Source organism: Hyperoodon ampullatus, assembly GCF_949752795.1.
Source record: "Hyperoodon ampullatus genome assembly, chromosome: X".
Lineage (NCBI taxonomy): Eukaryota > Metazoa > Chordata > Mammalia > Artiodactyla > Ziphiidae > Hyperoodon > Hyperoodon ampullatus.
In genome coordinates, this window is record NC_136913.1 from 17,942,149 (window position 1) to 17,968,565 (window position 26,417).

The window sequence follows — 26,417 nt, forward strand, 5'->3', positions numbered from 1 at the left end:
GATTAATGCACATATTTTGAAAAACATTATTTTTTATTTTTTTTTATTTTATTAGTTTCTGCTTTATAACAAAGTGAATCAGTCGTACATATATATCTGTTCCCACATCCCTTCCCTCATGCATCTCCCTCCCTCCCACCCTCCCCATCCCACCCCTGAAAAACATTTTTTAAATAAGTTAATGTTAAAGACCTTTCCCTTAAGGAGAATGGGTAACAGGAAATAGATCTTATAACAGTCTTAGAAAAATTACTACAATTGACTATATCTGACCAATGAGAAGTGCAACATGTAGGAAACACTTAAATCTGAATGCCCACCTACACCGTTTCTAAGTTATATAGACGTTATATTTTTAGTTGATTTTATGTCTCATTACTTAAGAGATTAAAAGATGGTATAAAACATATTTTTTTTATTTTTTAATTAACAAATTTAATCAGTTATACATATACATATGTTCCCATATCCCCTCCCTTTTGCGTCTCCCTCCCGCCCTCCCTATCCCACCCCTCCAGGCGGTCACAAAGCACCGAGCTGGTCTCCCTGTGCTATGCGGCTGCTTCCCACTAGTTATCTACCTTATGTTTGGTAGTGTATATATGTCCATGCCGCTCTTTCGCTTTGTCACAGCTTACCCTTCCCCCTCCCCATATCCTCAAGTCCATTCTCTAGTAGATCTGTGTCTTTATTCCTGTCTTACCCCTATGTTCTTCATGACATTTTTTTCCCTTAAATTCCATATATATGTGTCAGCATACAGTATTTGTCTTTCTCTTTCTGACTTACTTCACTCTGTATGACAGACTCTAGGTCCATCCACCTCATTACAAATAGCTCAATTTCGTTTCTTTTTATGGCTGAGTAATATTCCATTGTATATATGTGCCACATCTTCTTTATCCATTCATCCGATGATGGACACTTCGGTTGCTTCCATCTCCGGGCTATGGTAAATAGGGCTGCTATGAACATTTTGGTACATATCTCTTTTTGAATTATGGTTTTCTCAGGGTATATGCCTAGTAGTGGGATTGTTGGGTCATATGGTAGTTCTATTTGTAGTTTTTTAAGGAACCTCCATACCGTTCTCCATAGTGGCTGTACCAATTCACATTCCCACCAGCAGTGCAAGAGTGTTCCCTTTTCTCCACACCCTCTCCAGCATTTATTGTTTGTAGATTTCTTGATGATGGCCATTCTGACTGGTGTGAGATGATATCTCATTGTAGTTTTGATTTGCATTTCTCTAATGAGTAAAGATGTTGAGCATCCTTTCATGTGTTTGTTGGCAGTCTGTATATCTTCTGTGGAGAAATGTCTATTTAGGTCTTCTGCCCATTTTTGGATTGGGTTGTTTGTTTTTTTGTTATTGAGCTGCATGAGCTGCTTATAAATTTTGGAGATTAATCCTTTGTCAGTTGCTTCATTTGCAAATATTTTCTCCCATTCTGAGGGTTGTCTTTTGGTCTTGTTTATGGTTTCCTTTGCTGTGCAAAAGCTTTTAAGTTTCATTAGGTCCCATGTGTTTATTTTTGTCTTTATTTCCATTACTCTAGGAGGTGGGTCAAAAAGGATCTTGCTGTGATTTATGTCATAGAGTGTTCTGCCTATGTTTTCCTCTAAGAGTTTGATAGTGTCTGGCCTTACATTTAGGTCTTTAATCCATTTTGAGCTTATTTTTGTGTATGGTGTTAGGGAGTGAGCTAATCTCATACTTTTACATGTCCCTGTCCAGTTTTCCCAGCACCACTTATTGAAGAGACTGTCCTTTCTCCACTGTACATTCCTGCCTCCTTTATCAAAGATAAGGTGACCATATGTGCGTGGGTTTATCTCTGGGCTTTCTATCCTGTTCCACTGATCTATATTTCTGTTTTTGTGCCAGTACCATACTGTCTTGATTACTGGAGCTTTGTAGTATAGTCTGAAGTCAGGGAGCCTGATTCCTCCAGCTCTGTTTTTCGTTTTCAAGATTGCTTTGGCTATTCGGCGTCTTTTGTGTTTCCATACAAATCTGAAATTCTTTGTTCTAGTTCTGTGAAAAATGCCAGTGGTAGTTTGATAGGGACTGCATTGAATCTGTAGATTGCTTTGGGTAGTAGAGTCATTTTCATAATGTTGATTCTTCCAATCCAAGAACATGGTATATCTCTCCATCTATTTGTATCATCTTTAATTTCTTTCATCAGTGTCATAATTTTCTGCATACAGGTCTTTTGTCTCCTTAGGTAGGTTTATTCCTACATATTTTATTCTTTTTGTTGCAGTGGTAAATGGGAGTGTTTTCTTGATTTCACTTTCAGATTTTTCATCATTAGTGTATAGGAATGCCAGAGATTTCTGTGCATTAATTTTGTATCCTGCTACTTTACCAAATTCATTGATTAGCTCTAGTAGTTTTCTGGTGGCATCTTTAGGATTCTCTATGTATAGTATCATGTCATCTGCAAACAGTGACAGCTTTACTTCTTCTTTTCCGATTTGGATTCCTTTTATTTCCTTTTCTTCTCTGATTGCTGTGGCTAAAACTTCCAAAACTATGTTGAATAAGAGTGGTGAGAGTGGGCAACCTTGTCTTGTCCCTGATCTTAGTGGAAATGGTTTCAGTTTTTCACCATTGAGGACGATGTTGGCTGTGGGTTTGTCATATATGGCTTTTATTATGTTGAGGAAAGTTCCCTCTGTGCCTACTTTCTGCAGGGTTTTTATCATAAATGGCTGTTGAATTTTGTCAAAAGCTTTCTCTGTGTCTATTGAGATAAACATATGGTTTTTCTCCTTCACTTTGTTAATATGGTGTATCACGTTGATTGATTTGTGTATATTGAAGAATCCTTGCATTCCTGGAATAAATCCCACTTGATCATGGTGTATGATCCTTTTAATGTGCTGTTGCATTTTGTTTGCTAGTATTTTGTTGAGGATTTTTGCATCTATGTTCATCAGTGATATTGGCCTGTAGTTTTTTTTCTTTTTGACATCCTTGTCTGGTTTTGGTATCAGGGTGATGGTGGCCTCATAGAATGAGTTTGGGAGTGTTCCTCCCTCTGCTATATTTTGGAAGAGTTTGAGAGGATAGGTGTTAGCTCTTCTCTAAATGTTTGAAAGAATCCTCCTGTGAAGACATCTGGTCCTGGGCTTTTGTTTGTTGGAAGATTTTTTATCACAGTTTCAATTTCAGTGCTTGTGATTGGTCTGTTCATATTTTCTATTTCTTCCTGATTCAGTCTTGGCAGGTTGTGCATTTCTAAGAATTTGTCCATTTCTTCCAGGTTGTCCATTTTATTGGCATAGAGTTGCTTGTAGTAATCTCTCATGATCCTTTATATTTCTGCAGTGTCAGTTGTTACTTCTCCTTTTTCACTTCTAATTCTATTGATTTGAGTCTTCTCCCTTTTTTTCTTGATGAGTCTGGCTAATGGTTTATCAATTTTGTTTATCTTCTCAAAGAACCAGCTTTTAGTTTTATTGATCTTTGCTATCGTTTCCTTCATTTCTTTTTCATTTATTTCTGCTCTGATCTTTATGATTTCTTTCCTTCTGCTAACTTTGGGGGGTTTTTGTTCTTATTTTTTAAAAAAATATTTATTTATTTGGCTGCACTGGGTCTTAGTTGCAACACGTGGGATCTTTGTTGTGGCATGTTTTAGTTGAAGCATGCAGACTTCTTAGTTGCGGCATACATGTGGGATCTAGTTCCCAGACCAGAGATTGAACCCAGGCCCTGTGCGTTGGGAGCGCGAAGTCTTACCCACTGGACTACCAGGGAAGTCCCAAAATATGTTTATACAGTCTATGGCCCTAGCTATTTTTGAAAACCTAATGTCACACATGCTTTTAGGTACATGAACCACTGGCTAAAAATGTTACCTGTGCAATGGTTACAAATTGTGTTACTTCCACTGAAAAAACAAATCTTTTTTTTTTTTTTGGCCCCACCATGCAGCTTGTGGGATCTTAGTTCCCTGACCAGGGATTGAACCTGGGGCCCTCACAGTGAAAGGGTAGAGTCCTAACCACTAGACGGCCAGGGAATTCCCTGAAAAAAATCTTTTGACATCAAGAATTTTGACTCAGGAAGCCAAAGTATTAACAGAAGATCACTCAAGTACACTCCAAGTCTACGGTTTGGAGATCATTTATACTACCTTTCTGCTCATATTAACTTCCTCCTAATGAGCTAACTACTCTAGCCAGACTGCCTGCTACTTTCACCAAAAAAAAAAAAAACTCAGGTTCTTGGGCTTCCCTGGTGGCACAATGGTTAAGAATCCAGCTGCCAAAGCAGGGGACATGCGTTTCAGCCCTGGTCTGGGACTATCCCACATGCTGCGGAGCAACTAAGCCCGTGTACCACAACTACTGAGCCTGCACTCTAGAGGCCGCAAGCCACAACTACTGAAGCCTGTGAACCACAACTACTGAGCCTGTGCACCTAGGGCCCGTGCTTCTCAAGAGAAGCCACCGCAGTGAGAAGCCCGCGCACCCTGTGCACTGCAGTGAAGAGTAGCCCCCGCTTGCCGCAACTAGAGAAAGCCTGCGTGCAGCAACAAAGACCCAAGGCAGCCAAAAATAAATAAATAAATAAAAATAATAAATAAAAAGGTTTAACAATAAATAAATAAATAAATAATTTTTTAAAACCCCAAAACAGGTTCTTTTCTTTTCTTTTGGGGGGGAGGGGAAAGAGACACTGTAGAGTGGAAAAATATGAAAAAAGGACCTATCATAAGCACGAAATTCAGTCAAAATGGATTTAAAAAGCACCTCAATTTATGACAGCAAGGAGACAGAAACACAATATTTTGCACTATAATTCTTATTCCATATGTTTGGGGGATGAAGTGTTCTGCAAAAACAAACATGTTCATTGATTAAAAGTATCACTGACATCAGACATAGCTGTACAAATAATTAGAATGTGATGTAATATGCTTTAACAAAGCTTGTTGGACCAGAGTCTTTCTCTGATGATCCAGAAGGCCTCTGAGGGTTGTGTGTCTATGGGCAGGGTTTTTCAATCACTGAATCCTGGAGAAGGCTCTATAGCTATGCGCTTACATCTCAGAGGTAAAGAGGCAGGCTTAAAGGGAAGGTCTGGGGCGGGTGGAGACTGCGGGTGGCGGAGGGGGAAGATTCGGAGCCCCGGAGGAGAGCACAGCAACAGGGGTGCAGAGGGCAAAGCGGAGAGATTCCTGCACAGAGGATCAGTGCCGACCGGCACTCACCAGCCCGAGAGGCTTGTCTGCTCACCCGCCGGGGCAGGCGGGGCTGGGAGCTGAGGCTCGGGCTTCGGACGTCAGAGCGCAGGGAGAGGACTGGGGTTGGCGGCATGAACACAGCCTGCAGGGGCTAGTGTGCCACGGCTAGCCTGGAGGGACTCCGGAGAAAAGTCTGGACCTGCCGAAGAGGCAAGAGACTTTTTCTTCCCTCTTTGTTTCCTGGTGCCCGAGGAGAGGGGATTAAGAGCGCTGCTTAAAGGAGCTCCAGAGACGGGTGTGAGCCGCGGCTATCAGCGCAGACCCCAAAGACGGGCATGAGACGCTAAGGCTGCTGCTGCCGCCACCAAGAAGCCTGTGTGCGAGCACAGGTCACTATCCACACCTCCCTTCCAGGGAGCCTGTGCAGCGCGCCACTGACAGGGTCGCGGGATCCAGGGACAACTTCCCCGGGAGAACGCACGGCGCACCTCAGGCTGGTGCAACGTCCCGCTGGCCTCTGCCGCCGCAGGCTCACCCCGCATCCGCAGCCCTCCCTCCCCCCGGCCTGAGTGAGCCAGAGTCCCTGAAGCAGCTGCTCCTGTAACCTCATCCTGTGTGAGCGAAGAACAGACGCCCTCCAGTGACCTACACGCAGAGGCAGGGCCAAATACAAAGCTGAGCCCCGGGAGCTGTGCGAACAAAGAAGAGAAAGGGAAATCTCTCCCAGCAGCCTCAGGAGAAGCGGATTAAAGCTCCACAATCATGTACCCTGCATCTGTGGAATACATGAATAGACAACGAATCATCCCAAATTGAGGAGGTGGACTTTGAGAGCAAGATTTATGATTTTTTCCCCTTTTCCTCTTTTTGTGAGTGTGTATGTGTATGCTTCTGTGTGAGATTTTGTCTGTATACCTTTGTTTTCACCATTTGTCCTAGGGTTCTATCCATCCATTTTTTTGTTTTTTTTTTTAAAAACTTTTTTCTTAATAATTATTTTTATTTTAATAACTTTATTTTATCTTATCTTGCTTTATTTTATTTTATTTTATCCTCTTCCTTCTTCCTTTCTTTCTTTCCCCCTTCCTTCCCTCCCTCCCTCTCTCCCTTCTTTCTCTCTTTCTCTCTTTCTTTCTATTTTTTCTCCCTTCTCTTCTGAGCCGTGTGGATGAAAGGCTCTTGGTGCTGAAGCCAGGAGTCAGTGCTGTGCCTCTGAGGTGGGAGAGCCAAGTTCAGGACACTGGTCCACAAGAGACCTCCCAGCTCCATGTGATATCAAACGGTGAACATCTCCCAGAGATCTCCATCTCAACACCAACACCAAGCTTCACTCAACGACCAGCAAGCTACAGTACTGGACACCCTATGGCAAACAGCTAGCAAGACAGGAACACAACCCCACCCATTAGCAGAGAGGCTGCCTAAAGTCATAATAAGTCCACAGACACCCCAAAACACACCACCAGACGTGGACCTGCCCACCAGAAAGACAAGATCCAGCCTCATCCACCAGAACACAGGCAATAGTCCCCTCCACCAGGAAGCCTACACAACCCACTGAACCAACCTTAGCCACTGGGGACAGACACCAAAAACAACGGGAACTACGAACCTGCAGGCTGCAAAAAGGAGACCCCAAACACAGTAAGATAAGCAAAATGAGAAGACAGAAAAACACACAGCAGATGAAGGAGTAAGGTAAAACCCACGAGACCTAACAAATGAAGAGGAAATAGGCAGTGTACCTGAAAAAGAATTCAGAATAATGATAGTAGAGATGATCCAAAATCTTGGGAAAAGAATAGAGAAAATGCAAGAAACATTTAACAAGGACCTAGAAGAACTAAAGATGAAACAAGCAACGATGAACAACACAATAAATGAAATTAAAAATACTTTAGAAGGGATCAATAGCAGAATAAGTGAGGCAGAAGAACGGATAAGTGACCTGGAAGATAAAAGAGTGGAAATAACTACTGCAGAGCAGAATAAAGAAAAAAGAATGAAAAGAACTGAGGACAGACTCAGAGACCTCTGGGACAACATTAAATGCACCAACATTCGAATTATAGGGGTTCCAGAAGAAGAAGAGAAAAAGAGAGGGACTGAGAAAATATTTGAAGAGATTATAGTTGAAAACTTCCCTAATATGGGAAAGGAAATAGTTAATCAAGTCCAAGAAGCACAGAGAGTCCCATACAAGGTAAATCCAAGGAGAAACACGCCAAGACACATATTAAGCAAAGTGTCAAAAATTAAATACAAAGAAAACATATTAAAAGCAGCAAGGGAAAAACAACAAATAACACACAAGGGAATCCCCATCAGGTTAACAGCTGATCTTTCAGCAGAAACTCTGCAAGCCAGAAGGGAGTGGCAGGACATATTTAAAGTGATGAAGGAGAAAAACCTGCAACCAAGATTACTCTACCCAGCAAGGATCTCATTCAGATTTGATGGAGAAATTAAAACCTTTACAGACAAGCAAAAGCTGAGAGAGTTCAGCACCACCAAACCAGCTTTACAACAAATGCTAAAGGAACTTCTCTAGGCAAGAAACACAACAGAAGGAAAAGACCTACAATAACAAACGCAAAACAATTAAGAAAATGGGAACAGGAACACACATATTGAAAATTACCTTAAATGTAAATGGATTAAATGCTCCCACCAAAAGACACAGACTGGCTGAATGGATACAAAAACAAGACCCATATATATGCTGTCTACCAGAGAACCACTTCAGACCTAGGGACACATACAGACTGAAAGTAAGGGGATGGAAAAAGATATTCCATGCAAATGGAAACCAAAAGAAAGCTGGAGTAGCAATTCTCATACCAGACAAAATAGACTTTAAAATAAAGACTATTAGAAGAGACAAAGAAGGATACTACATAATATCAAGGGATCGATCCAAGAAGAAGATATAACAATTGTAAATATGCATCCAACATAGGAGTACCTCAATACATAAGGCAAATACTAACAGCCATAAAAGGGGAAATCGACAGTAACACATTCATAGTAGGGGACGTTACCGCCCCACTTTCACCAATGGACAGATCATCCAAAATGAAAATAAATAAGGAAACACAAGCTTTAAATGATACATTAGGGGCTTCCCTGGTGGTGCGGTGGTTGAGAGTCCGCCTGCTGATGCAGGGGACACGGGTTTGTGCCCCGGTCCGGGAGGATCCCACGTGCTGCGGAGCGGCTGGGCCCGTGAGCCATGGCCGCTGAGCCTGCGTGTCCGGAGCCTGTGCTCCGCAATGGGAGAGGCCACAACAGTGAGAGGCCCACGTACCGCAAAAAAAAAAAAAAAAAAAAAAAAAGATACATTAAACAAGATGGACTTAATTGATATTTATAGGACATTCCATCCAAACACAATAGAATACACATTTTTCTCAAGTGCTCATGGAACATTCTCCAGCACAGATCATATCTTGGGTCACAAATCAAGCCTTGGTAAATTTAAGAAAATTGAAATTGTATCAAGTATCTTTTCCAACCACAATGCTATGAGACTAGATATCAATTACAGGAAAAGATCTGTAAAAAATACAAACACATGGAGGCTAAACAATACACTACTTAATAACGAAGTGATCACTGAAGAAATCAAAGAGGAAATCAAAAAATACCTAGAAACAAATGACAATGGAGACATGATGACCCAAAACTTATGGGATGCAGCAAAAGCAGTTCTAAGAGGGAAGTTTATAGCAATACAATCCTACCTTAAGAAACAGGAAACATCTCGAATAAACAACCTAACCTTGCACCTAAAGCAATTAGAGAAAGAAGAACAAAAAACCCTCAAAGTTAGCAGAAGGAAAGAAATCATAAAGATCAGAGCAGAAATAAATGAAAAAGAAATGAAGGAAACGATAGCAAAGATCAATAAAACTAAAAGCTGGTTCTTTGAGAAGATAAACAAAATTGATAAACCATTAGCCAGACTCATCAAGAAAAAAAGGGAGAAGACTCAAATCAATAGAATTAGAAATGAAAAAGGAGAAGTAACAACTGACACTGCAGAAATATAAAGGATCATGAGAGATTACTACAAGCAACTCTATGCCAATAAAATGGACAACCTGGAAGAAATGGACAAATTCTTAGAAATGCACAACCTGCCAAGACTGAATCAGGAAGAAATAGAAAATATGAACAGACCAATCACAAGCACTGAAATTGAAACTGTGATAAAAAATCTTCCAACAAACAAAAGCCCAGGACCAGATGTCTTCACAGGAGGATTCTTTCAAACATTTAGAGAAGAGCTAACACCTATCCTCTCAAACTCTTCCAAAATATAGCAGAGGGAGGAACACTCCCAAACTCATTCTATGAGGCCACCATCACCCTGATACCAAAGCCAGACAAGGATGTCAAAAAGAAAAAAAACTACAGGCCAATATCACTGATGAACATAGATGCAAAAATCCTCAACAAAATACTAGCAAACAAAATGCAACAGCACATTAAAAGGATCATACACCATGATCAAGTGGGATTTATTCCAGGAATGCAAGGATTCTTCAATATACACAAATCAATCAACGTGATACACCATATTAACTAAGTGAAGGAGAAAAACCATATGTTCATCTCAATAGACACAGAGAAAGCTTTTGACAAAATTCAACAGCCATTTATGATAAAAACCCTGCAGAAAGTAGGCACAGAGGGAACTTTCCTCAACATAATAAAAGCCATATATGACAAACCCACAGCCAACATCGTCCTCAATGGTGAAAAACTGAAACCATTTCCACTAAGATCAGGGACAAGACAAGGTTGCCCACTCTCACCACTCTTATTCAACATAGTTTTGGAAGTTTTAGCCACAGCAATCAGAGAAGAAAAGGAAATAAAAGGAATCCAAATCGGAAAAGAAGAAGTAAAGCTGTCACTGTTTGCAGATGACATGATACTATACATAGAGAATCCTAAAGATGCCACCAGAAAACTACTAGAGCTAATCAATGAATTTGGTAAAGTAGCAGGATACAAAATTAATGCACAGAAATCTCTGGCATTCCTATACACTAATGATGAAAAATCTGAAAGTGAAATCAAGAAAACACTCCCATTTACCACTGCAACAAAAAGAATAAAATATGTAGGAATAAACCTACCTAAGGAGACAAAAGACCTGTATGCAGAAAATTATGACACTGATGAAAGAAATTAAAGATGATACAAATAGATGGAGAGATATACCATGTTCTTGGATTGGAAGAATCAACATTGTGAAAATGACTCTACTACCCAAAGCAATCTACAGATTCAATGCAATCCCTATCAAACTACCACTGGCATTTTTCACAGAACTAGAACAAAGAATTTCAGATTTGTATGGAAACACAAAAGACGCCGAATAGCCAAAGCAATCTTGAAAACGAAAAACAGAGCTGGAGGAATCAGGCTCCCTGACTTCAGACTATACTACAAAGCTCCAGTAATCAAGACAGTATGGTACTGGCACAAAAACAGAAATATAGATCAGTGGAACAGGATAGAAAGCCCAGAGATAAACCCACGCACATATGGTCACCTTATCTTTGATAAAGGAGGCAGGAATGTACAGTGGAGAAAGGACAGTCTCTTCAATAAGTGGTGCTGGGAAAACTGGACAGGGACATGTAAAAGTATGAGATTAGCTCACTCCCTAACACCATACACAAAAATAAGCTCAAAATGGATTAAAGACCTAAATGTAAGGCCAGACACTATCAAACTCTTAGAGGAAAACATAGGCAGAACACTCTATGACATAAATCACAGCAAGATCCTTTTTGACCCACCTCCTAGAGTAATGGAAATAAAGACAAAAATAAACACATGGGACCTAATGAAACTTAAAAGCTTTTGCACAGCAAAGGAAACCATAAACAAGACCAAAAGACAACCCTCAGAATGGGAGAAAATATTTGCAAATGAAGCAACTGACAAAGGATTAATCTCCAAAATTTATAAGCAGCTCATGCAGCTCAATAACAGAAAAACAAACAACCCAATCCAAAAATGGGCAGAAGACCTAAATAGACATTTCTCCACAGAAGATATACAGACTGCCAACAAACACATGAAAGGATGCTCAACATCTTTACTCATTAGAGAAATGCAAATCAAAACTACAATGAGATATCATCTCACACCAGTCAGAATGGCCATCATCAAGAAATCTACAAACAATAAATGCTGGAGAGGGTGTGGAGAAAAGGGAACACTCTTGCACTGCTGGTGGGAATGTGAATTGGTACAGCCGCTATGGAGAACGGTATGGAGGTTCCTTAAAAAACTACAAATAAAACTACCATATGACCCAGCAATCCCACTACTGGGCATATACCCTTAGAAAACCATAACTCAAAGAGTCATGTACCAAAATGTTCATTGCAGCTCTATTTACAATAGCCAGGAGATGGAAACAACCTAAGTGTCCATCATCGGATGAATGGATAAAGAAGATGTGGCACATATATACAATGGAATATTACTCAGCCATAAAAAGAAACGAAATTGAGCTATTTGTAATGAGGTGGATGGACCTAGAGTCTGTCATACAGAGTGAAGTCAGTCAGAAAGAGAAAGACAAATAGCGTATGCTAACACATATATATGGAATTTAAGAAAAAAATGCCATGAAGAACCTAGGTGTAAGACAGGAATAAAGACACAGACCTACTAGAGAATGGACTTGAGGATATGGGGAGGGGGAAGGGTAAGCTGTGACAAAGCGAGAGAGTGGCATGGACATATATACACTACCAAACATAAAATAGATAGCTAGTGGGAAGCAGCCGCATAGCACAGGGAGATCAGCTCGGTGCTCTGTGACCACCTGGATGGGTGGGGTAGGGAGGGTGGGAGGGAGGGAGGCGCAAGAGGGAGCGGATATGGGGAAATATGTATATGTATAACTGATTCACTTTGTTATAAAGCAGAAACACCATTGTAAAGGAATTATACTCCAATAAAGATGTAAAAAAAAAATAAATAAAATAGATAGCTAGTGGGAAGCAGTGCATACCACAGGGAGATCAGCTCGGTGCTTTGTGACCACTTGGATGGGTGGGGTAGGGAGGGTGGGAGGGAGGGAGGCGCAAGAGGGAGGAGATATGGGAACATATGTATGTGTATGGCTGATTCACTTGGTTATAAAGCAGAAACTAACACACCATTGTAAAGCAATTATACTCCAATAAAGATGTAAAAAAAAAAAAATAAATAAATAAAATAAAGGGAAGGTCTGGGACCTTGCCCACCTCTCCACCTGGAGCCACTCCATCTGGATCTCTTTTATGTATTTGAGTTTCCATGTAATATTTGAAAAAGGGTTCCACTGATAAAAAAAATATTTGAAAATCAAGTCCTGAGGAAAGGGGCCATCATTAACCTGATTACAGTTAACTATAATCCAGAAATACTAATTTAAAGCTACTATTTGAAATATAACAAAAAGAGCTTTTAATTTACTAACACTTAGAACATTATGTTCAAAGCAAAAACCCAAAGCTAGAATTAGATGGAGAATAACACTCTACCTTAAAAGTTCTTCTAAAGCCTCTTGTATTTTGATGGTTTCCCTCAATTCCAAATGGTTTGTGAGTAATGACGTCTTTTCTCTGCATAGTATAATTCTGCATGAAAAAAGTATTCGTATGGTTAATATACTTTAAATTTTATTCTTAAAAGTTCATTTTACCGTTCAAAAAATACATGGTTTTGTTTGTTTGTTTGTTTTTGGCCACACTGTGCGGCACGTGGGATCTTAGTTCTCCGACCAGGGATCAAACCCACTCCCCCTACACTGGAAGCACAGAGTCTTAACCACTGGACCACCAGGGAAGTCCCAAAAAAATACACGTTTTAAATGCATGGGATTAAGAACACAAAACATGTAGCATGTAGCTTAGCTGTATGAACATAGACACATCTTCCTTCATGTAACCCATGCTAGTTTGTGAGGGGTTGGTTTAATTCATGAATGTGAGAAGTGTAACAAAATACATACTCCTGTATAACACAATGGGTGCCTTTTAGAAAATGGACTGTAAATCTAGTATTTATTCAGGCATCCAGAAGAGAAACAAACCCATTATTACTAGGAGTTGCTAAAGAGTTGCCACTGTCTGAGAACACAAATTCTCAATGCTATAGGAGGCAGGTGCTGCTGAATCAGTTACCTGCTTTGAGTAGATGCTCCTGCCATGACTAGGAAAGTATCAGAAGGCAGAGTATTAAGACTGTAACTACAAAGAACCTGAAACCTTTGATGGGAGCAGAAAAGACGGGGCCAATTTTTTTTTAAGAATGCCTATGTCGCGTTCTAGCAGAACTGACTGTTCTGTAAAGATTAAATGTTAGGATGCATATGATAACATTCTTGGTACAATATTTACACGTTGTGGGCATTCACACAGGCTGATTTTCCTCCATTCAGGAATCCATTCGATCAAATAGGAAGTATCTTTTCAGTCAGCATTAATGTGGGCCACACTTCATCATCAGGTGAGGGGACGTGATCATTGGTGGTGGGCTCCTGGGGGCTGCTCTGTCTATTCCATTTACCAGTGCACCCCGATGGGATGTGTGCTGCTTAGTACCTAAGCTTTGTCTCAGACTCCCAACTCACACTCTATACTCGACTTGGGGTTTGGACTGGGAGTCAGTCCTTGAAGCCAGCTCCCACTTAGATCCCGCCCACAGGGACACTGGAGGGAGACTGGAAGGCTGGAAGAGAGGAGGCGGGGTTGCTCCTTCCTGTATGTTTGTTTTTCTGCTTTTCATCCTGGCAGTGGTCCTTTGGTTCAGCCTCCAGTTTTTTTTGTTTTTTTTTTTGACACAGCCAGCTCCAGCTGGGCAGCCCCCACTCCTCGGAGGTCCACACCCAGCTCACAGCGGCCTTTCTCTAAGCTTCTAGAGCTCTACGCTTTCTTCCCTAAAGGTGGTGGTTGCTTCCTTTGGTTTTTTGATTATTTTTATTTTTATTTATTTTGGGCTGCGTTGGGCGTTCATTGCTGCATGCGGGCTTTCTGTAGTTGCAGCGAGCGGGGGCTACTCTTCGTTGAGGTGTGCAGGCTCCTCATTGCGGGGGCTTCTCTCATTGCGGAGCACGGGCTCTAGGCGCGTGGGCTTCAGTAGTTGTGGCACGCAAGCTCAGTAGTTGTGGCTCACGGGCTCTACAGCGCAGGCTCAGTAGTTGTGGTGCACGGGCTTAGTTGCTCCGCGGCATGTGGGATCTTGCCGGACCATGGCTTGAACCCGTGTGCCCTGCATCGGCAGGCGGATTCTTAACCACTGCGACACCAGGGAAGCCCGATGGGGCCCAGTTTGAAGATGGTTTCTTTCTCTAAAATCAATAGTCTTATAACCTTCTATTTATTCCATTTGCTATGGAGTCTGTATTTCTCACAAATCTTCCTCTTTCACACCTCTATTTCTCTCCCCAGTTTAAGAAAAGTCATATAAAACCCCTTTCCTAGTAGTCATCTTGAGTTTATGCTAAGCCTATACATTTGAATAAGTGCATAAAGACACATGTAATGAGAAGAGACTTTGGGGGACCTTGAGAGGGAGGGGGTGTATTTTGCACAAGAAGGGATGTGAATCACTGGGGGCCAGTGGGAAGACTGTACCAGGCGGCTTCTGACCAGGCTCCCAATCATCCAGTATCCAGGCCCTTACGCTATTCCCTTCCTTTGAGTGTGGTCTGTATCTAGTGACTTGCTTCTTACAAATGGAGTATGGTGGAAGTATGGATGTCACTTCTGAGATTAGGTTACAAATCGACTCTGACTTCCATCTTTCTAGCTGTCGCTTGCTATTATGGAAGCCAGCTGCCACTCTGTGAACTGCCCTATGAAAAGGCAAATCTTTAGAAACAGAAAGTAGATTAGTTGTTAGCTGTGGGTGGGAACACGGAATAAATAAATAGCCCTGAGGGTTCTAATAGGGGTCACGAAAATGTCCTAAAACTGGATTATGGTGATGGTTACACATCTTGGTAAATTTACAAAAAGTCATTGAATTGTATACCTTACATGGGTGAATTTTATGGTATGTAAAATATACCTTAATAAAGTTGTTTCAAAAAAACTTAAGAAAGCTAGTACTATAATAAGTGCAATAAAATCCTGATAAATCAAATGAGATGATCATTTCTTTGGTCATAATAACTATAAGCCTCAACAGAATCTTAACACTGAACAACAGAATCATAACACTTACTTAATGAACAGTTACAAACATTATGAAAAATATTGGTGATCCCTGTACCTATAGATACATGTGAGAAGGAAAATGGAACATACAAAAATAAAAAAGTTGGAACTGCAATCTTACCAAGTAAGGTTGCTGAATAAATTTTCTAAAACTTGATTTTACCAAACATGTAGGTTTTTGGAATCCATCAACATGAGTATTCTTCAACCTTGAAAAACTGGAATGCTGATCGCTCCTAATAAAATGAAAGAGAGAAAAATAAGAATCTTTTATTAGTTTACATTTATCTGACAAATAAACAAGAGAAATCAAATTACATCCTTTGGAAACAAAAGCAGCGCAACAGTAAAAAAAAAAATCTCAATGATCTATCACTACTAAAATTACAAATAATATTTACCGGGGCTAAAACTCTCATTTATCAAAAAACATTATTTAGCCAAGTTGGCAGTTAGCGATAGGAGGAAAACCATATTCCTAGGACCAGGGTTCTTAATCTGAAGTCCAAGGACAGGCTTCCTAGGGCTGTAACCCCCAAAACCATACATATGTAGAACATATGTTTCCTGAAGGAAGATAGTCACGGCTCTTGAGCCTTTGGCAGCACGGGACAGCCCCTCTTGCCAAGAGACTCAGTGGTGAAAGCTCCAGAGAAGAGGCCGGTGAGTGGCTCAGGCCTGCTCACTGGCAGAGCTGGGGCCTCTGATACTGCTGGCTCCCCTCTCCTGTTGTAGTGAGGCCCAGAGGCCGCCAAGGGCTATTCCTGGCCAGCCCTACCTGGGAGGGAGCTCCTTCCCTGGGCTTCTTTCTCCTCTAACCCCGGGGTCTCATTCCCACAGCCCTTGGGGGGTCCTCTCCCTGTCACATCCCACCTCTCCCACAGTGGTCCTCAGACCCTTCCTGCTCTGTGGCGAACAAACGGCTCACGGCCTCGGCCCTGCTACACTCCTCCCACAGGACCCCCAGTGACATGGGGACCAAATCCACACTCCTCCTCACTGACCCCCAAGACTCTTCCGGCGCACGCCCTTGCAGCCTTGCTGGCTGCTCCATCCTAATCTCTGCAACACCCACACCGAGCTGTGGGAACATCAGCTCCATGCAGCTCTCGGCACACACCACAAACTCGCCTGCCTCTACGCACTGGCCCATTGGGTGCCTTCTGCTATAATTTCCTTCCAACTCAGATCAACCTCAAGATTTAGCCCCACTTGCACCTGTTCCAAGAAGGCTTTCCCAGACCCCTCTGAGGTGGACTAGGTGTCCCTGCTATGTGCACATGTGGCACTTTGGGGTCTTCACAAGTGTTTGTAACTACTGGTGCACCTTCTCACCAAGCAAGGTGCGATCCCTTCACAGGAGGCACTGTGGATGGTTCGTTCTGTGGTCCCAGCTCTGACCCCAGAACCTGACATAGAATAGCCACTCAGGATTTTTTGAAATGTTAAAAAACCCCATATTCTGTCAAAATGTTCATGATATGATAGTAAGTCAAAAGAGTAGGGGGTGAAGTCATATACTAAGAATAATTTCACTTGTTTAAAATATACACATATATGCCTGGAAAAAATAAATGATATGAAATGTACTAAATATTAAGAGTAATCATCCCTGACTGGTGAAATTAAGAATGCCTTATATTTTTGTCTTTATACTTTACTATATTTTTCCAAATGTTCACCATTGGCATGTACTACTTCTATAAACAAAACAATAGACTCTAAAAAATCCTCTTTGCAAAGCATATATCTGAGGAACGGGTAGTACCCAGAATATATAAAGAACTCTTACACCTCAATAATAAAAATATGATAATCCAATTTAAAAAATGGCAAAGGATTTGAATAGATATTTCTCCAAAGAAGACACACAAAAAGCACATGAAGAAATGCTCAATACCATTAGTCATCAGGGAAATGCAAATCAAAACTACAAGAAACTACTTAAAACCCACTAGGATGGCTATAATCAAAAAAATGACAACACTGGTGTTCATAACAGCATTATTCATAATAGCCAAAATATGGAAACCCACATGTCCATCAACACAAAGATGGATAAACAAAATGTGGTATATCCATACAATGGAATATTATTCAGCCTTATAAAGGAATAAATTATTTTAATGAAATACTGACACATGATACAACATGGATGAAAACATTATGCCACGTGAAATAAGCCAGACTGAAAAGGACAATTATTGCATGATTCTACTTATATATGTATGAGGTATTCAGAATAGGCAAATTCATAGAGATGGAAAGAATAGAGGCATCAGGGGCTGGGGGTTGGGAGTTACTGTTTAACTGGTACTGAATTTCTGTTTGAGAAGATGAAAAATTCTGGACGTGGGTAGTGGTGATGGTTGCACAACACTGTGAATGTACTTAATGCCAATGAATTGTATGCTTAAAATGGTGCAAATTCAGTGTTCTAAGTCAGTGTTTAGAACACTGACTAGAACATAGACATTAATATATACATATTTGTTGAATAGATGAATAAATGATCTTTATAAAGTTAACTCTAGTTCAGTAGATTATAGATTGTTACAACAGCAAAAATAAAAACTGATGTTTTCTATAACTTGCCTAGCTAAAAAGAAAATCTAGGCAGTTTGATGTCCTCTTGAAGTCTACTGATACTATTTTGAAGCTGCTTTATCACACACATACCACGCCCGTATAACACAGCACCTCAATGACAGTGTAGGGAACTTAGTAATGCTGGTGATAAGAGGGAGAAACAGTGTGTCAGGAGGAGACATGGAGACTTTAGGGTAAGAGGCTGGTCGAAAGTGGGAAAAAATAGAGAACAACAGGGTCTTAGAGAAAAGACAGAATGCCCTGGTGTGAGGCTTGCTTGGGAAAGGTTTTAAGGTATCAGGGAATAAAAAGTGATCAAGATCTAAATGCATTACAATTTCAGTATCTTCTGTCCTGTCTACACCTTTGGGAAGTCTTCATTCATTCAACAAAGATGAATTGAGCCCAAGGCAGTAGGAATACAATGGTGAGCAAACACAGACACAGAGTCTGCATACAACTTTTAAGGGGGAAAAAAAATCACACAGGAGGGAAAGAGCTACATCCTATGATTTATAATTTCCTCATATTTCATTTCTTCTGAATATCTATGGAAATCTATACACTGACTTGATTAAAAAGGTTTATGCAAAAATATTAATGAGGTCAATTTTGATATTGAATTTTTAAGATAAAATGTTTTTCTTATGTTAACAAGGAAATTGAATTAGGATAAAGTGAGAGATTAAAGCTTCCATATTATTTTTTTAAAAGGATGAACAATAACAACTGCTGGTGAGGATGTGTTAAAAATGGAACCTTCATACACTGCTGGTGGGAATGTAAAATGGTGCACCCACTGTGGAAATAGCCTGGCAGCTCATCAAAAAGTTAAACTTAGTTATCATATGAACGAGCAATTCCAATCCTAGGTATATACAGAAGAGAAGTGAAAAATATATCCACACAAAAACTTGCATACAAATATTCACAGCACCATTATTCACAATAGCCAAAGAGTGGAAACAGCCCAAATATCCATCAACCGGTGAATGGATAAACAAAATGTGGTGTATCCACACAGTGGGATGTTATTCAGCCATAAAAGGAATATTCATGCTACAACATGGAGGAACATAAAAAACATTATACCACATGAAAGAAGCCTGTCACAAAAGGCCACCTGTTATATGATTGCAATTATATGTCAAGAATAGGCAAATCCATACAGACAGAAAGTAGATTAGTGGCTGTCAGGGGCTGGGAGGACGGAGAAATAGGGAGTGACAACTAATTGCACAGGGTTTCTTTTTGGGATGATGAAAATGTTTCGAAATTAGATAGTGGTGATAGTTGCACAACTTGTGATTATACTAAAAACTACTGAATTCTTCACTTTCAAAAGGTGAATTTTATGGTCAGTAGTATCTGAATTAAAAAAAAAAAACACCTCATGGCTGCACCATGCCACAGCAGCCATCCAATATGAATAAAACAGTTCAACAGATCCAGAAAAAGACACCTTGCAGGAAGATATTTTTGCACCCTACAACGTCATCCTCAAAGCTAACATTAATAATACTTAATGCTGACCAACTTCTCTGTAGTTTACATGCATCACTTTACTTAATCTTCACCACTACTGTGAGGTAAGTATATTTCTTATCTCTATTTTACGCTGAGAAAACAGAGATTAAGTAACTTGCCCAAGGTCAGTCACATAGCTAGGTATCTACAGAGCCAGGAGTTGAACTCAGGTGTTAACTCCATTGCTCAAGCTCTTCATCACCTCAAAGGGTAAAGATATATTCTGAGGCTGTACATGGTCTTTATAATATGTTGATTATCTTAAATCTGTTTTAAAAAACCTTTTTCTTGGTACACTGAGTTTCTCACACTTGCTGAGTAGTCAAGAAAAGCATGACTGAGAGCTTGTGTCACTAAAGAGCACAGTCATGCCGTGTCATATTAGGAAACTGGAGACTCACCCACCAAGGGACAAGATTTTAACTATTTTCAATTGTTTCATATGCCTCAGCACATGGTTTTGCTATCTTTTAATTAGTCCCAAACTTACTGTCAGTATCAGGTCCAGTTTTAAACAAGCTCCATGTATCTTGACCTAGTTAGCCATAGACATGACTTATAAGTCTAGTCAAATATTTTAATTTTTGAAACTAAGGACTATGGAAAGAGAATTAGCACTGGTCCTTCCTATTCATACATTCCCACCTTCTGGGAGATCCAAATAGTTTGAGGACCCTTGAGTGAACTGGAAATTTTTTCCCATTAAATTAAATCTCATAATCATATGAGGTCCTAGAGTTGCCATGAGTTCTACATATTTCTCAGGACTAGGGATAAACTGGGACCAATCTAGAATACTCAGAGCCCCTAAAAAGAGGTACAGGGTTGGGAAAGAAAAACAAGGATCTACTGACAATCAATTTGCCACTCATGGCATAAGTACTTCACATGTGCCAGTCCATTTAATATTTCTAACCTGTCCAACATAAATTGGTTATTCTCATTTTATAGAGGAAAAGGCTCCAGAAACTAGGCAAGTTTGCCCAAGAGCAAACAGCTTGTAAACTGGCAGACGTAGGATTCAAACTCAGGTCTCTTCTGCATTTTCTACAACACCTGCCTCTGTTTCACGGACAGACATCCACAAAGAGTTCTGAAAGAGGATGGCACTGACCTCAGGAAATTTTGCAACATTCAAAGACTACCAGAATCTAAAGGGCAGAATGTGTCAGAGTTTCAATCAGCTCGAGCCAAACAGTCCATAAATTTGCTGGTCTTGGCTCCTGCTAATATTAAAAAAAGCTATTACACTTCCCTCTAGATTACAAAGACCTCAAATACTCACCTACCCCATAATTTTTATTGTTTCAATGAAATAGCATATGATGACCACTGAATAACTTTGAAACATTTTAACAGATTTCACTTAAACATGTAAAATGGATTTGAAGAATTAAATTCCTACACTAAAGTGAAAATTACCATCACACACAGAAAATTGGAAAATATGCTAAAACCAAAAGCTGTCTGAAAACAGGATGTTTTTCATCTACTGATTACCTCTCTGCAGCACTAGCTATGTGAAAAATGTGCTCATCTTCATTCTGTAACCGTTCTTTTCTCCTTCTTTCAATGTCATGTCGTAGGTCATTTGGATCTATTATCTTGACCAGAGTCTGCGGAATTTTGACAGAAGACAAACCATTCACATTACTGTTAGTTGCATAAAGACCGTATCGAACAAGAACCTTAAGTAAAAGTCCTAAATAAGTTACCTTGTACTCATTCTGCTCATGCTAGTGTAAACTGATAAAAATATTTTGAGACACAATTGACAATACAAAGTCAGAAAAGTTCATAACACCAAACCAAGAATCCCACTTCTGGGACTCTATACCAAAGAAAAGTCTATCTACCCAAGTATATTCAAAATATTATATTTAAAAAATAACCATAAAATGAAAGTAACTTAAGTGTGAAAAAAATTTAAAGGAGAAGGGAAGAATAACTTTATGGTAAATTTAAGTCATGGGAATAATGTACAAGCATTTAAATTATGATAATGTAGACTATGTGGAAGTAACCATGGAAAAACACTTACTGAAAAAAGTTAATTAAAACTTACAAAGCCTCAATTATAAAAAGGTCATTGGGAGTTCAGAGATTTTACATAAAAGGAATGTTACTATAGTTTAAGTAAAAAGATAAAGCATCCAAAACTACATGTACTGTGACAGTGTATGTTAAAGTGCTAGACATAAGACTGCAAGGAAAGATGATCAAATAATATTTTGTCTTAAGTGGTTGAATTAGAGGTGATTTTTAAAAAATCCTCAAATTTCCTATAAGTTTATTACAGTACTTTGATGAGCAGAAATTTTCTGAAAGTATCATTTATTCAATAAACTAACCTATCTCCATAAGTACAATAAAACTGTAACCAGTCACAAGTGAAAATATTTATATATTCTATCACAAATGTATTAAAATCTCTCCTCTATAAAAACTCTTCACTCACAATGAATAAATTAGCAGTTCTTTTAGAACTTGATATATTTCTTCTAAAACAAGAGCCAGTTTTCTTCCCCCTGGGCTAGTTAAGATAGCTTTTCTAATTAGCAAAGAAATGGCGGGGAGGGAGGTGGTATGGGTGGGAACAATAAAAAAAATTCAGTATTATTTCCATTATTTTTCTAGTTCATATTCCATAGAACCTTTCACACAATCTTCAGTAAACAGAAGAGCAGTGTCAAATGAAACTAAGTTCCTTTGCATTCATTCTACATACAACTTAAAAATATATCCCACATGACTGCTTTGGAAAAAAACAGGTATCAAACATACTTTCTGCAAGCTTTACAGGGTGAAATTTTCGAATGAACATTAAACACTATAATTTTATGTCAATTTTACAAAGCTGTTACCCTTAGGGATTGTCTCTCCTAGGGCATATTTTTGTCTTTTGCCAGTGTTCTCTCTGCAACCTTTTGATAACTAGAGTCACTTGGAGAGCTTTGTAAATTTCAGATTCCTGGGTCTCAATCATTCTTCCTCACCCACTTTAACTACCTTTTATACTCCCAATGACCAGTTCCCTTTCCCATTAGTATACCAACAATAAGATAATCTCTCATCAAAAATTACATTCACTTACCTGCTGTGAATCATATACCATAGTTTGTTTACTCTGAAGTTCGGCCAAAGACATATCTATTCTCCTAAAATAATAAAGGCATATTACAATTAAATAATTACGTTATACACTGATACCTTGATTCCATTATTACAGAATGGATTTTGAAATAAAGCTGGTGTGTTTTGGAGGAAGAAAAAGAAATCTGCTACCAGGTGGTTTTTCACCTATATGGCAGTCTCCCAGGACATACATATCCTGTAAACAACATCACAGTGACGCCTCAGTGGTTCTCAAATCACTAGTCTGTGTAACCTTAAACCTGGCTCCGGTGATCTACCGCATTCTAACATTGATTCAACTCAGCTCACAAGACAGGGCGCGCCACCTGTTTGGACAGGTGCCAGCAGAAGACATAGGTTTTCATCCGGCTGCCCTCAGAACAGCCATTTCTGACCACATGAAGCAACCCATGACTTCAATGGCTCGACAACTGTCTTTCATCTTCCAGTGTTAACTTCAGTAGGCAATTACTATAGACACAGCAGAATCAAAGTTAGGTAGGTAAATATTTTCAAAGTCCTACACATTTAAACAATGCTAGTCATGGCTTCAATACAACCTAGTCTATCAAAGTGCACTGGCCCAGTACCTGCTTGGGTTAGTCCTGTTTTTAGGCAGGAAATGCAGTTCTAGAGTCTACAGCAAGCCCAGGAGGCAGGCAGCACCTTCCCACAATCTGTTCTGAGGCTCATACCCATGAGTTAAATGGGCATACAATAATCACTCATTACCTGTGAATTTCTGGATCTGAGTTCAATTTAAATTCATTTACATCTGCAGCTTGTGTAACTTGCATTTTTGAGAAACGCTCATGTAGAGTAATTCCAAGTGATGGAAAATAATCTGCTGCAAAAGGGAAAAAAAAGTTTTATCTCAATGTAAAACTGATTCCACTTAAAAGATTATATATAATAAGCACAGGAAGAAGGGACTATTAAAAAACATCCAACCTGTTTTCTCTTGAAAACATATGGGACCTAAGCTTATTCCACAGACTAATTTGTAGCGCTCACACCCTTTCCCAAGCCCAAGCAACAGTAAACGGATTTATGAACTCAAAGATTCTGTTCCTATTTGACATGTCTGCTTACTTGCCGGGGGGAAAAGATAGTGGCTTTCTCAAAGAGAGGACCTTTCTTCTCCAAGGTAAGATCTTCCTACATCTAGGAAGTAAAGCTGGTATAGAGCTCTACTCTTCACCTAGAGTAAAAAATAAATCCCAAAACAACCCTGAAACATCAAAACAATTCTGAACAAATGTTAAATGTTATGTTTACATATCACAGAAGGCCTCCTAATGCCATTTTACTTTAACATTAACTGAAGTTCATGAAGACATTCTGAAAGTGGCTATGCTACAAGCTTTTAACAGAATAAAGAGAAAGATAATACACTTGACCCATGAGAATGCTAAAGCAATCCTTTTCCCTAGCTTACTGTTCCTGTTCTGGGACGATCTCCTGAATTTTTCTGCAATACCAGCTCCCTGTCTGCCAAGAATCACACTTCTTTTGGGTAAGAGGGGCTGGAATTGAGAAGGTGAACTGTTTCAAACTGCATGCTTTAAAGTAAATATATGCCTTAGTTTGAGGGCTGCAGAGAAAATAATTCATTTGAAAAATATGTTTTATGAAGGTAAAAAAGATTAACACAGTTATCTAGTAAGAAATATAAAATTATAAATTTTGAAATTCTCGAAAGACCCCAGTTTATAATACCCACAACTGCCTTATTTATGCAGCATCAATAAGGAAAGTTATTTTACATGACTAAATTTTCCAATTGATGGAAACTGGCCAGAAGCAAAAGCAAAACACAACAGCTCAATGTAAACCTCTGAAGTATTTATTATGCAATGTCCTGATGTCATCATGTGTAACAAATCAAACTGGAATCTTCTATTGATCGCTTAGCAACAGCCTTATGGCACAAAGTACCAGTAATGCCCTCAGGGGCTTTAAGAATACGACCAAATGACCTATACTTCCAGATTTCTTGAGTTTCTTGAGTTTCATATCTGGTTTTTGTTATTTCCTCCTTCCTATTCAGTTATCAGTTATTGTTTCTTTCTGCTCTCAGTACACCTGTCTTTTGCAGCAGCCAACCTCTTCCTTTATAACTTTCAATTTGTAATCTACTATGAGTTGAAGTATCAAGTTATTGGAACTACATATAAAGAACAACTAGGCTTGAATTAATACGTGCTACTCTCTTCAACAGATTTCCTAATTAATGATCTAACTTATAATGAAATATTAATTACTACTACAATATCACAGATATTTACCTATGTCTTGTGAAAAGTCAGTACATTATTTTTGTTATCCCTAATGTATGTGCGAAATATACCAACCTTTAACTTGATGGATTATAGTTATGATTTCCTGAGCAAATTCTCCTGTAGGTTTGTTTTCAGTATTCTGAGTTGAGTCAAGATGTTCAAACACTGGATGAAAGTTTTCACTTTTCCTGCCAACAGCAACCAAATCATGTGACATCTGTCTCTCTGTGGAATAGCTAGAAGCAACCCTAGAATAATTTGTAAATGTTTAACTAAATTTGAGACTATTTTACTGAGAAAATAACTTTAAAAGTTAATCAAGATAGCTATAAAACTAAAAAGATGTTTATCTTTTCTTATAATTAAGGCACTAAATTGTATGCCATAAAACATGTACAATAATGAGTAGGAGAAAATAGCTATAGGTACACGGTTTTGAGTTCTCCTTTTCAAATCAGAGATCATTAAATATCTGCCACTTCAATAATAAAATCCTCAAAGTTCTAAGCTAAACAATTTTTACTTCAAAAAATACAGCAAGGCATTAAAGACACTCAATATGCAAAAAGTAATCATTATTTTCTACTCCCAAATGTCCATAAAATTGTAAAGCCAGCAAGCTTACACTATCTTGAAATACTACCATACTTTAAAAGCTGATATCAAACATAATAACGTCTCTGACTTCATAAAGGTCCTTAAACCTCCATGTCAGTAATGAGAAGCTGAGAATAGTATTTTGAAATCAAATTCTGTTGAGATTAATTTAATCACTTACAAAGTCTCACTGAACTCTCAGAAAATAGTCTTAGCTGTTATCAAAGTTATGATCATTAGGAGCAATGACAGTGTTTACCCTAAATATATCCTTAAAGAAATACTACCATTTATTATATAACCCCAACCATCTTACCATTTTAATGCTTTTTGAATCTTTACAACTTTCATTAAGAGCTTTCCTGACCTTTAAGTACCATTATAAAGCCATGATTATGACATATAACTAACAATTATTCATGCCAAACGAAGGGGCTCAGAGCTTACAAACATTATCTCATTTAATCTTTGCAATAGCCCTATGGGTCGGTGTCATGATATCGAGACAATGGATGTCTTGGTTGTTTTGCTTTTCATCCCAGAGGTTAAGCATTCCTATGAACATAATCCTTCCAAATGTCTTAGTGGGAAAGTTTACTTTAATCCAATAATGCTACTCCTGCTTAAAACTACTCATATTCTTCATCTGGAGGCAGTTTATGCGTCACAGAAGAAAATGCCTCATTATTTATATTTATTCCTCATTTTGGACCCAAAATGGCACTAACTGGCTTATACCCATCTTACTCCTCTGCATTTAACTCTGAATAGCTTTTGGCTCTTCCCGAAAAACAAGTTTCAGGAGTTGACGTGTGAGCTAGGCTTTGAAGATTGGTGTGTTTTAG

The 26,417-nt window shown here is 39.1% G+C and overlaps 1 protein-coding gene across 1 annotated transcript in view; it reads right to left on the bottom strand.

Moving 5' to 3' along the window:
• Positions 1-26,417, bottom strand: part of BCLAF3 (BCLAF1 and THRAP3 family member 3) — an 85,736-nt gene that overhangs the window by 12,006 nt on the left and 47,313 nt on the right. The window contains exons 6-11 of the mRNA XM_079726905.1: positions 25,048-25,223; positions 23,426-23,540; positions 22,653-22,716; positions 21,059-21,174; positions 15,564-15,678; positions 12,764-12,859 (exon numbers count right to left, since the gene is read on the bottom strand). Of these exons, the coding sequence (XP_079583031.1) occupies positions 12,764-12,859; positions 15,564-15,678; positions 21,059-21,174; positions 22,653-22,716; positions 23,426-23,540; positions 25,048-25,223 (682 nt within the window). The remainder of the gene's footprint in view (positions 1-12,763; positions 12,860-15,563; positions 15,679-21,058; positions 21,175-22,652; positions 22,717-23,425; positions 23,541-25,047; positions 25,224-26,417) is intronic.